This window comes from Phascolarctos cinereus, unplaced genomic scaffold, assembly GCF_003287225.1.
Source record: "Phascolarctos cinereus isolate Bilbo 61053 unplaced genomic scaffold, phaCin_HiC Scaffold_2;HRSCAF=192, whole genome shotgun sequence".
Taxonomy (NCBI): Eukaryota; Metazoa; Chordata; class Mammalia; order Diprotodontia; family Phascolarctidae; genus Phascolarctos; species Phascolarctos cinereus.
Window position 1 is genome coordinate 412686497 of NW_027555625.1, and position 12455 is coordinate 412698951.

Genomic DNA, 12455 nt, shown 5'->3' on the forward strand with positions numbered 1-12455 from the left:
GGCAATTGGGGTTAAGTGACTTGCCCAGGGTCACACAGCTAGGAGGTTCATATTTTCAAGGAGAGGCTGAATGAGTACTTGTCAGGCCTGTTGTAATGGGGATTCTTCTTCAGGCAGAAGACAGTCTAGAACATTGCTGTATTGACTTAGAAAACCACAAATTAACATTATCTAAGTTCTATTGTGTTTTTACTTATTTTGTTAGATATTTCTCAATCACATTTTAATCTGGTTTGGGTTGCAGTATGGAGTGTTCCGGGTCGTTGGTCTAGATGACTTCTGAGGTCCTTTCTGGGGCTGAGAGGTTCTGATTCCTAGATTATTCAGTCTCATCTCCCATGTAGTACAATTTAAAAAAAAGGCAGCTAGGTGACACATTGGATAGAGCCACCAGCCCTGGAGTCAGGAGGACCCGAGTTCAAATCCAGCCTCAGGTACTTACTAGATAAGTTACTTAATCCCAATTGCCTAGAAAAAAAAAAAAGAAGAAAAGAAAAAGCAAACCAAAGCTGAGGAAGATGAAGTGACTTGCCTGTCAGCACTGGGACTTGAATCAGAACACCAGAGCTAAAATAGATCTTACAGACTATCTAATTCAACCCCCTCATTTTATAGAGACCTCTCTGGCTAGTGGTATGCTGGTAGATGTTTAACAACTGGCTCCCCAGGGAAAAAAGTGCTCATAACACTCATAAGTTTCACACTAAAAATTTAATAATCAGCTCCATCAACCTAGTTTGAGCTGGCTGTAGCACACTTCTGTCTCTTGGTCTCTGTTTTGTTAAAGTGATTTGTCCAACATCACGCAGCAAGACTTTGAGTGATTCCAGTGTTTGGAAGCTTCTGAGACTCTAATCATTAAAATTCTTATGTCCACCGCCAATCTGTCTGTCACAGAATGATGCAATGTCAGTGTCTGAACAAACCTCAACAGTCGGCTAGTCCAACCCCTAAACAGGAGTCCCCTCTGTGACACACCTGACCAAGTGTTCATCCATCCTTTCTCTGGATACCTCTTCCTAAGGCAGACTATCCTACTTTGGGATAGCTTCATTGTTAGAAGAAAGACACTGTGGTGCAGTAGATAGAGGGCCAGCCTTGGCATCAGGAAGAGCTAAATGCAAATCCTACCTCTTGCTCATACTGTGTGGCTCTATGACCCTCTAATCTCTGGGTGCCTGAGACAACTCTCTAAGGCTACGAATTAGAGCTGAGTTGCCAGTATGTATTGGTAGAGAGAGTTTCTAGACCAAGAATTCTTTTTTTTTTCTTTTTAGGCAATTGAGGTTAAGTGACTTGCCCAGGGTCACACAGCTAGTAAGTGTCAAGGGTTTGGTCTGAGGTCAGATTTGAACTCAGGTTCTCCTGACTTCAGGGCCGGTGCTCTATCCACTGTGCCACCTAGCTGTCCCTAGACCAGGAATTCTTTACACAGATGAAATTCCAGATTGGATTCCTTCCTTTACTACCCCCCTCCCACCCCCTCCCTAACTCCCCCCCACACACACAAACCAATGGTATGAAATTTTTCTTCTATTAAGCTAAATCTACCTTTTTGTAACATTTGCTTATTGCTTCCAGTTCTGCCTTTTAGGGCAAAATGGAAAAAAAAGTCTAATCCTTCATCATCCATGTGACAGTCCTTCAAATATTTGGAGAAAGCTATCATTGTCCATCGAGCAAGCAACAGGCATGTATGAAGGGCCTACTAAGCACTGGGCACTGAGATAAAGAGGTAACAATTAAACAGTCCCTGCCCTCAAGTAGCTTACCTTCTCTTAGGGGATATGACATTGACATATATAAGTATTGTGATAGGGAAAAGGACTGGACCGAGGATATTCTATGGTACAGGAAACTTCAAGGTAAGGGAACTCCTTTTACCAGTACATATCTGTACCTTTTCTTCCAAATAGATCCATATATATGATACTCCCTACCTCCATTTTCCTATGTTCTTTGCTTTTAATAAAGTATATCTTTCCAGTGCCAGATTATAGTCCCAGGTCTTATCTCACTAAGACTCAGTGAGCCCTTTGAACCTCAGTTTGCTCCTGTATATTAAGCTCTTGCTGTCTACCTGCTTGTTAACTTCAACAGAGAGAAGTCTAATTCTTCTTTTTCCATGATGGCCTTTCAGACATTTGGAGATAAGGATAGTGATCCTCCTCAGAGATGTACTAGGCACTAGACGAAATACAAAGAGGAGCAAGACTCAGTCCCTGCCCTCAGAGAGCTCACCGTATAGTAAGGAGGAGGAGACATAGGCACAAATAACTCATACAAGGCAGAATATGATTGGAACCAAGAGAGGTTCCTCCCATGTAGGTCCACAGGAGGAAGTGGTGGCCATCACAATAGCCAGCTGAGAAATGATTGCATTTTGGAGGCAAAGACAAGGACAGGGACAAATAGGGCATCTGGGAGATAGATTCTCCCTATCAGCTGGCCATTTCGCTTACTGCTGCCCATTGCTGCTCCATCCTCTAGAGACCATGCTTGGGAAGAGCTAAGCCACTTGGAACTGTCTTAGGCCATGCAACCACCTCTCCTCCAGAGCATTTTCTGCCCAGTGGCGCTGCAAGAGCTCCCTCCCTTCTTAGATTTCTTGCTCTGATAATTTTATTAAATCACTAATTTACCTCTGGGGTAAAAATGTGTCAGTGGACTATTACATCATTCTACTCACCGTCTTTCTGACTTCCCTTACTATAATTACCTTCTCTCACCACCAGTCCAGATATCTGTCAATCTAGCTATCCTTCAACACAAATAGTTTCATATTGAAAATTGACTATGGTTGGTTTCTCATTTCTAGAATTTTTCAGTGAGGACACTGTATAAAACCCCATGACATATTACCTAGTTAATAAGGACACATGTTTTTCTTAATTAAAAAAATATCATATCTAATAGAAAATTACTGAATTTGGCTCTTTACCTGGGTCTTTCTCTTATAAGTTATCTATCCATCTATTTATCTATCTATCTATCTATCTATCTATCTATCTATCCATCCATCAACGTTGCTTCCCTCATTAGAATATAAGCTCCCTGAGGGCAGGGACTTTTCTGCTATTATATTTGTATCTCAGAGCTTAGTACAGGTCTTGGCACAGAGTGAACACTTAATAAATGCTTTTCTTTCATTCATTCAGACACACACACACACACACACACACACAGAGCTTCTGTGTCCCCTCCCTTCTTCTGCCCCCCCAGATGTACATACCTGTAAGGTACATCTCCTCTCCTTCTGTGAACATCTGCTGGCAGCGAACACATCTGGCACAGGCTGGGTGGTAATGTTTTCCTCCTGCCTATGGATATAGGAAGATAAAAGTAGGCTTCAGAATGGTGCAGGGTAGCTGATGAAAAGGGCAGCTGGACCCTCTTGTGTGACCTTCATATGTGAGCTGCTAAATATCTCAAGCCTTCTTGGTCCTGTCTTTAAATAAACAGGAGCTATCCAGGATTACCTCACTAGCCTATGGACCTGCAACAAACCCAGGGCTGTTCTCCACAGCGGGCTCTTGTGTTAGACTCATCTCCTTTACGCCAGCCCTGGCAGAAGAGCTCAATTCAGAGGAACAATGGCTAGAGAATTCTGAGCTGGGTTGGACCTTCAATCATCTAGTCTGACCACCTCATTATACAAAGGAAGAAACTAAAGTCCATTTAAAGGAAGTGACTGGTTAAAGGTCACAAAGCTAGTCTACTACAGAACTGGGACCAGAACCCAGGCGTCCAAATGCCTAGCTCAATATCCTTCTGCTGTACTGTTTTGGAGGCACTCCCACACCCACCTTGCCACACCTCTTTACTACACACACACACACACACACACACACACACACACACAGAGTTCATCCTAATTCTTACCATCCTTCCATCCCCAACACTATTTTAGAGAAGAAGATGAAGATCCCCAAGATAAGAGTAAGCCCCCATTATACTTCTTGAAGTTCCTGGTAGGGCAATTTCTCAGATGGTCAGGATTGCCCAGGGAGTAAAAAGCCCCAGAGAAAAACCAAGGAGCTCAACAGGAACACCTAGTACTATTAAATCATTTCCCTTTTCCCATGGGACACAAGCTATAAGTCTGCTTTAATTGACTATCACATCCATCGTCATGAATTTAGAGCAGTTGTTCTTAAAGTTTTTGGTCTTAGGAAACCTTTACACTATTAAAAATTATTGGAGACTCCCCTACCCCCTAAAGAACTTTTGTTTATGTGGATTATTTTACTATGTTATAAATGAAAATGTCTTAATATCATGAAAATAGTTTTGATGTCACAGACCCACTGAAATGGTCTCACAGACCCCCCTAAGAGTTCCTGGACCACACCCATTGAGAACCACTGCTCTAGAGAATCCTATAGCCAGGCATCATTCCCCTGCAGTAAGACTACATTAAAGCAGTTGAAACGGAATATGCTTCTAAATATCTCCATTCAGTTTGGAACTGAATATGCCTACTAACAACTGTACACAATCATTGCCCCCCCCCCGACATTAGCCACAGGGATTCAATTCATGAGGTCATAGATCTGGAGCCAGAAGAGACCTTAGAAGTAACTTAGTCAAATTCTCTCATTTTAGTGATGAGCAAACTGAGGCCCAGTGAGGTTAGGTCACTTGCCCAGGTCACAAAGGTATTGAGTGCTACAGCTAACAGAGCACATGAACCCATGCACTCTAGTCCCAAATCCAGTATTCTTTTCATGCTGTTGTGATTTTATACACACACACACACATATACACATACACACTCAGAGTTGCAACTTACAACTTTTGAGAGTGCCCTATCTGTATGTACTTGACTGTGCAACAAATTACTTTGAAGATTGTTTTTAAAGAATTTCACCACGTCTTGAAATAACTGAAGCCATTCTGGTTAGGAACGTCCCATTGTGGAGCACAGCCAATCCTTGGTTTATTTTCATCTGCCCAGAAGAAACTTTTCTAAAATGAATTATCTTTTAGGAGCTCTGGTTCAGTTATTGTTATTCAGTCGTTTTCAGTCATGTCTGACTCTTTGTGAATCCATTAGGAGTTTTCTAGGCAAAGATATTGGAGTGGTTTGTCATTTCCTTCCCCAGTTCATTTTACAGATAAGGAAACTGAGGCAAACAGGGTTAAGTGACTTGCCCAGGGTCACAGCTAGTAAGTATCTGAGACCAGATTTGAGCTCAGGAAGATGAGTCTTCTTGACTCTAGGTCTGGCACTTTAACCACTGTACCACCTCGCTGCCCTAGGAGCTCTGGTATCTGGTGTCAAATCCCATTTGTGTCAGTCACTAGCTTCAAAACTACAACCACATTTTAAAAGAATGTTTTGTGGAAATATCATAAAAGCCCACCAGATGGAAATGCTACTTTGAGGGCCCTTTTCATTGTGGGTAAATCATGAAGCAAAAATGAGCACAGTATTGATGGCTCAGCCAGATGGAGAATATGGATGATGCTTTTCTAATGAAAATCACAAAACTTGACAGGAAATTCTAAACCTGAAATTCCAGCTACATGTCATATGTTAAAGCTCTCATCTCATGTTTCAGTTGTGATGCGAATGTGACTGTGAGTTCTAAGAGGTTATGCTAGTAAAGTAGAATTTGCAGCAGGCCCTACCAAGTGGAAAAGTTTTGAGTATAGGTCTAGTGATGGACTGCAGTCATTCATGGAGCAGACAATAAATGCAGAAAGGTTCGTAACTAGATGTATGGTGATCTGGTGATGATATTTTTTTTAAACCTCATTAGAGCTCAGTTTTTAAAGAACTTATTAAACCAGAGGTTCTTAAACTTTTTTTTTTTTGTATCACATACCCTTATATCAGTCTGGTGAAACCTTGGAGCCCTTCTCAGAATAATGTTTTTAAATAATGGAAGGAAATACTATATTTTAATTAGAAGTTAGTGGGGGGGAAAAAGATGTAAATTTTTTTCCATTCCACTTCACAGACCCTTCCTAAAATCTGTCTTTGGACCCTGACTCTAGATTAAGAACCCCAAAATTAAATAATCTATTAAAGTGGGAAGGCATTGTGATTTGTGTCAGTAAAAGAAATGCTTGTATCATGGAAATTATGAATCCTTGAAGTCTAATTTTCTTCTGCTACTTACTATCTGTGTGATCTGGACAAGTTAGTTAGATTCTATAATCTAAAGTCTCCTCATCAGTACAATGAGGGGGCTGGGTTAAATGACCACTAAGCTCCCTTCCATCCATCCATCCATCCATCATCTATCTATTCATCCACAATATATTTATAAGCTTCAAATGCATATAAATGCATATGCTACAGTGCATTAAAGCTACAAATACAATGTATACATTATACTTGCATATGCTATGTATATATGTATATGCATGTATATATACTATATACAGTGTATATATAATATATAATATATACATTTTGTATTTGTAACTAATACACTGCAGCATATACACATATATATTTGTAGCTTATATATACTATATATCTTATACAAAGTATATATATATAGCATATATAAATAGTATATATACATTATATTTGTAGCTTTAATACACTGTAGCATATACACATATACATTTATAGCTTATATATACTATATATTATATACATAATGTATATATAGTATACATATAGTATATATATGCTGTTTTTGTTAGCTTTATATCGACATAAAACTTCATATATATTACCTCATTATATATACAATCACAGAAAACACAGAGATCATAGATTTAGAGCGGGAAGGAACCTTAGAGGTCTAACCCCCTCATTTTACAGATGAGGAAACTGAAGACTAGAGAGGTTAGATGACTTGTCTAAGGTCAATAACCCTTTTAATCTTGTTATCCTTGTCAGTGCCTTACTCCCTTCATCCTGGATGACTCTCCCCTTCTGTCTGTCTTTCCTGGTCCTGGCTATCTCCTATTCCCTTAATCAGTTGTAATGTGGAACAAATAATTAAAAAAATATGCCACTTGCATTTTTGAGTAAAGCCTCGTGTTTTCCATTCTTAATTTAAAAAGTAGGTGAGCCAAACCTTTCATATTTCTCTCCATCTGTAGATACTCTAGCATTCACAACAACCTCAAAACTAATTGGCTGATACTTGTGCTTTGAGTCTTGTCATAAAAGAGCTGTGTGATCTTGGACCAGACAGTCTCTTGACTCTGAGCTACTTTACTCTCATCCTTAAAATGGGTGTAATATTCATGACCTGAAACAACACAGGAGTGTTGTGAAGACTAAACAGATAACAAATGTGAATGCTATATAAAGGTGAGTTACATTATCAGGGTTATGCAGGGACCTGATTAAGTGCATAGATGGATCAGTGGCCCATAGGATAAAGGCTCTTCTCTCTCCTCTCACCTTCCCTTCCCCTGCCTGTAACTGACACGTCTACTGTATCTTAAAGGTTCAGAAAATGCTTTCCTCATAAAGAAGCAGAGGAAGTAGGAAGGGCAGGGATTATTATCTCCATTTTAAAGACAAGGAACAAGACGGTGGGAAAAATTAAGTGGCTTGGCCAGGGTATTTTTGTTGATTAATGGCAGGGCTAAAATTTGAAAGCAGATCTCCAGTGTGCTATCTACGACATGTATACCCAGTGAGTTGGAGGAATAATGGCTACACAAGGAGGTCAGAAAAGACGGAGAGACAGAATTTTCTTATCTAGCAAGGACTCAGGGAGACCAAATGGGCAGAACTACAGAGATGAGACAGTGCAAGGCCTATCTGGGGAACTGTGAGACCATCTGGGCTAGAAGGGAAGGTTCATATAGTGCTTAGGTAGGGCAACAGGGTGAGGAGGCAAGCCTGACAATGTAGTTCACAATCATACTTGAGGACTCTGAATGACAGGGTCAGGAAGGAGTTTAGTATAGTAGGGAAAGCAGCATGGTATAACAGAAACAACAACAACCACAACAAAGTGGTGGGGGGTGTTACCAAATAGCATTAGCATAGACTTTGAAGTTGGAAGAATTGGATTGAAATGCAGGTACCTCTTATCTGTATGAATGGAACGGAGCACGCATTTATGAAGCACCTACTATGTGCCAAGGGCCGTGTTAGGCATTTTACTAATATCTTATGACCTTAGACAGGTCATTGCCTCTGTTTCTTCATCAATAAGAGAGGGATTCAGATTAGATGAGTTCTAAAATTCCTTCCATTTCTAAGTCCTATGAGACTTATAGCTTTGAGCTATAGGCATGATATATAAACTGGTTTCAGAAGGCTAATGTGGCAATGGGCTTTATTTTGTTAGGATACCCTTACAAGGGATGCTGAGCACATCAACCAGAGTATATTAATTTTACTACATTGAAAAACTCCCAAATTTTAAATCCTAACCCAGTTCTCTATCCTATTGAATAAAGCTGGTTTTTGAGAAATTGACAATGAAGCAATCAACAGGCATTTATTGATGGGAAGCCAGGTAGCCAAGTCGGGATCAGATGGTGAAGGGCAGGAAGGTGTGGGAGGGTGGCGGGGTCTGAATTCTGTTCTGTTACGGCATAATGTGAACCCCAGATCTCTGGCATCAATCTTACTTCTCAACATGAGTCTAGGAAGTGCAAATTTACATGCACCCAGTCATACTGTGGGAGAAAATAGAAGCTGTTTGTGCTAGCATTATACATTTATTAATTATTGCAGCATTTCAAATGATCTTTGATTTCATCAGAGTGGAATTACCCAGCCCCCAGCCTCTCCATAACTTAGCAGATAATATTAATTGCAACTGACATTTATCGATAGCTTTCAGGTTTGTAGAATACATTCTGCACATTATTGCATTCTGTCCTCATCACAGTAGCCCTGTCAGGTTAAGTGCTCCAATTGCTATTAGCCCTCCTTTATAGGGGAAGGAAGGGAGGTGAAGAGAACTTAAATGACCTGCCTGGGACCACACAGCTGGTAAACATCCAGGCTTGTAGGGCCAGCAGTCTATGGGCCACACCACGCTACTTCTCTAAATAGTTCTTTGTGAATTGTTGCGTCCAAAAATGTCACCAGCTGGAGGCCAGTCCTTAGGTGATGAGCCTGTTTATCCTGCCAAGGCCCGAGGGTCCAGAGAGCACAGCTCACCTGTCGCTCAGGCACCATGAGCTGAGCCAGCAGGAGGGGAGAGATATCCTTCCTCTGCTCTCCCTCTTACTGCCTTGGCTCTGACGTTTCTTTTGGCCTGGGGGAGTTTGTTTCTGCTCTGGGTCATCTGTCCTTCTAGGTTTCACAAACAAGAGGTAATCCCCACCATACTGCGAATCCAGTCCATGACAACCTTGGAGCTAAGAGTCCAGGCAGGATGTCACAGCTAACCAGCCCATCAGGGAGGCCCGGAGAAGCCAAGGTGCTTGGGACTGGAGTCTGAGGGGGTGTTTTGGACTTGAAGCTTGGGACTGTTCTCCACAAGAAGCAAGCTAAACTGTGAATTAATCCCCTTCCCCTCTCCACAGCTGAGGTGGTGAAAGGGGGAAGGAGTAAGCTCCACATATTAGAGCAGTAATCTGGTATATTTGTGAAGACACTTTTTGAAGTAAATATTCCTTTTTAAAAGCAAATAGCTGGTGCAGTGTAGAGAGCACTGACCCTGAAGGTAGCAATGCTTGAACTCAAATCCTATCTCAGATGCCTACACATTGTGTGACCCAGGGCAAGTTAACCTCAGTGTTTTCAACTGTAAAATGGAGCTAATAATCGTGCCTGCTTCCCAGAGGTTAGATCTGTCAATCATTTAGCACAGCACTAGCATGAAGTATTTGTTGTCGCTCAGTTGTTTTCAGTTGTATCCAGCTCTTTGTGACCCCACTGGGGGTCTTCTTGGCAGAGATACTGGAGGGGTCTGACATTTCCTTCTCCAGCTCATTTTACAGATGAGGAAACTGAGGCAAACAGGGTAAAGTGATTTGCCCAGGGTCACACAGCTACTAAGAGTCTGAGGATAGAGTTGAACCTAGGAAGAAGAGCCTTCCTGACTCCAGGTCCAGTACTGCATCTATAAAGCACTGGGCCTGGGGAGAGGAAGACCTGAGTTCAAATCCCTGCCTCAGATGCTCACAAGCTATGTGACCCTGGGCAAGTTAACCTCAGTTTCCTAAACAATGGGGATAATAAAAGTATCTACCTCCCAAGGGTGTTGTGAGGATCCAGTGAGATGCGAGTTGCAAATCACTTACTGTGGCTCCTGGCACATAGTAAGTGATTAATAGATGCTTATTCCCTTCCCTTTCCTTAGTCTTATTGGACCACAGACACAAAATACCTAACTGTGAAAAGCCTGGTAGGCCCTTTTGGTGCTTTAGCTTTGGAGGCATTCCATTTAGGGACTCAGGTTGCTGGCACATCACAGTGAGGCCCAGGCCCCAGCAATCAATTGATCAAAAAGCATTTATTAAGCACTGACTATGTAGCTGGCACTATACTGTTTGTTGGGGAGACCCAAAATGAAAGAGTTACTGACCTCACAGGGGGAGAAAACATGTAGACATCCAAACATATAAAAGTATATGCAAAATGAACACTGGATTATTTAGGGGAGAGGGAAGCATTTATTTACATCAGTGATCCTATGAATCCTAGTCTGGGAATCAGGAGCCATGTGTTCCAATACCAGATCCACCACTGGGCCACCTTCAACAAATCAGGTCCACTTTCCAAGCCTTAATTTTCTCCTCTGTAAAATCAAGGGCCTGGACTAGATAGCAGCTAATGTTTCTGCTAGCTCCGATACTCCGGGGTCCCTGAGAGATCAATTATATGATTCCTCTGTTCTTTTACAAGTGACAGAATATCTTAATCTGGTATATTTTTAGGACCTTATGCTTCCATATGTGATCTTATTTGATCTGCCTATCAGCCCCATTTTACAGTGGAAAACACTGAGGCTCAGAGAAGTTATGCGGCTTGTTCAAGGTCACAAAGCAAGTAATCTGCCCCTCAGTCAGCTCTTCCCTGGGATGGAAGTTTTTTATTTTATTTTTTTATTAGAATTTTTTTTTTTTTAGCAAATACTGAAACTGAATCTGGAACAGGGCGATAAGAAAATCTTTTGAGAAGGTGCTGCTCAATTAGAGGTTCATTTCTGAGGAGGCATTTGGGGCTGGCTTACCATGTGGGGCTGCATGAGCCAGATGCTAAAATGTTTTATTTTGCTGAGTTTTAAAAAGCTTGTTAAAAATGCAGAGCCTTCCAAAAGGATAATGTGGATTATTACAAAATGACGAGAATGTAGATTCAGAGACTCTCAAAATTAAAGGAGGTCTCAGAAGTCTCTAGACCAACTCATTCCTAATTGGGAATCTCCCTCTACAATGCCCCTGACAAGTACTCCACCTTAAGACCTCCAGGGAGGGGAAATCCACTTCTCCCCAAGCCAGCCTATTCCACTTTTGGACAACTTCTTTGTATGAAACCGAAAATCTGCCTCCTCAGAGCAGCCATTCATTGGTCCCAGGAACTGCCCTCTGGGCTTGAGAGTCTATTTCCCCATGAGAGCCCTTCAGATATTTGAAAGTAGGGGTCATGCCCCGAGTGAGTCATCTTTTCTCCTGCTTAAACAACTCCCTTTGTTTTGAACTAGGATCTCAGAGGTTCTGGATTTTTTTAAGCACTACTTGTTTCTAGGGTTCTGTGCCCCCATCCCTGAGAAATCCCACTCATCATCAAGGAAGGCAATGGAGCCCAAGCCTTGGAGGTGGCATGCTGTTTTCCTAAACTGGGACCCTGCAGGCTGGATATTCCATCCCCCTGACAGAAATAATCAGTCTAATTGGTACCTTGTTCCCACGTTGTGTCTTCCCATCATCTCAATTACAGGCTCTAGGACAGTCGCAGCCGATGACAAAATGGAAACCTGGTCCCTTCCTGAGTCTCATCCCTCCCCCCACCCCCAACCACCAAATGTTTCCTCCTCCTTCCCCAAGAAAAGGGTCCCTGGAGGAGGAAAAGGCTGAAATGCATTTAGAGCAGCTGAGATTCAAAGAGGAAATCTTATACATCAGGAAATAAGGAGAAATGTTTTAGGAAGTCAAGGTCAACTGATCAATAAAAAATCAGAAAAATAGGTCCAGATGGAGACCCATAGGTGGAGTTAAGGGATTGAAGACCCATTTTAAGGGATTCAGTATAGGGCCTTTGCTGTGGACCTTTTTGGTGAGAACATGGTAGGGGAAGGGAGGAAGGACTGTTATAATCAGTACGATCTCCTAGCAGCAACAAGTAAGATCACTTATGTTGGCAGTGGGGGCAGAAAAGAAGAAGGGCTTCAGGGACAACTAAAAGTCATGGGATGGAGAGGTGGAAGAAAAAGAATCCACAGCAATGTGAGAGTGAACATGAGTAATAGGTGGTCCTATGGTATGGTAGAAACAGAAACAGAGTGGGACCCGGAAGACCTCTGTTGTAGCTCTGGCCCTACCACTCACTTTGCTGGGTGACCTTGGCA

The 12455-nt window shown here is 41.8% G+C and overlaps 1 protein-coding gene across 1 annotated transcript in view; it reads right to left on the reverse strand.

Moving 5' to 3' along the window:
- ABLIM3 (actin binding LIM protein family member 3) overlaps window positions 1-12455 on the reverse strand; it is a 171168-nt gene that overhangs the window by 51009 nt on the left and 107704 nt on the right. Inside the window, exon 7 of the mRNA XM_078150557.1 lies at window positions 3233-3320. Coding sequence (XP_078006683.1) covers window positions 3233-3320 — 88 coding nt within the window. The remainder of the gene's footprint in view (window positions 1-3232; window positions 3321-12455) is intronic.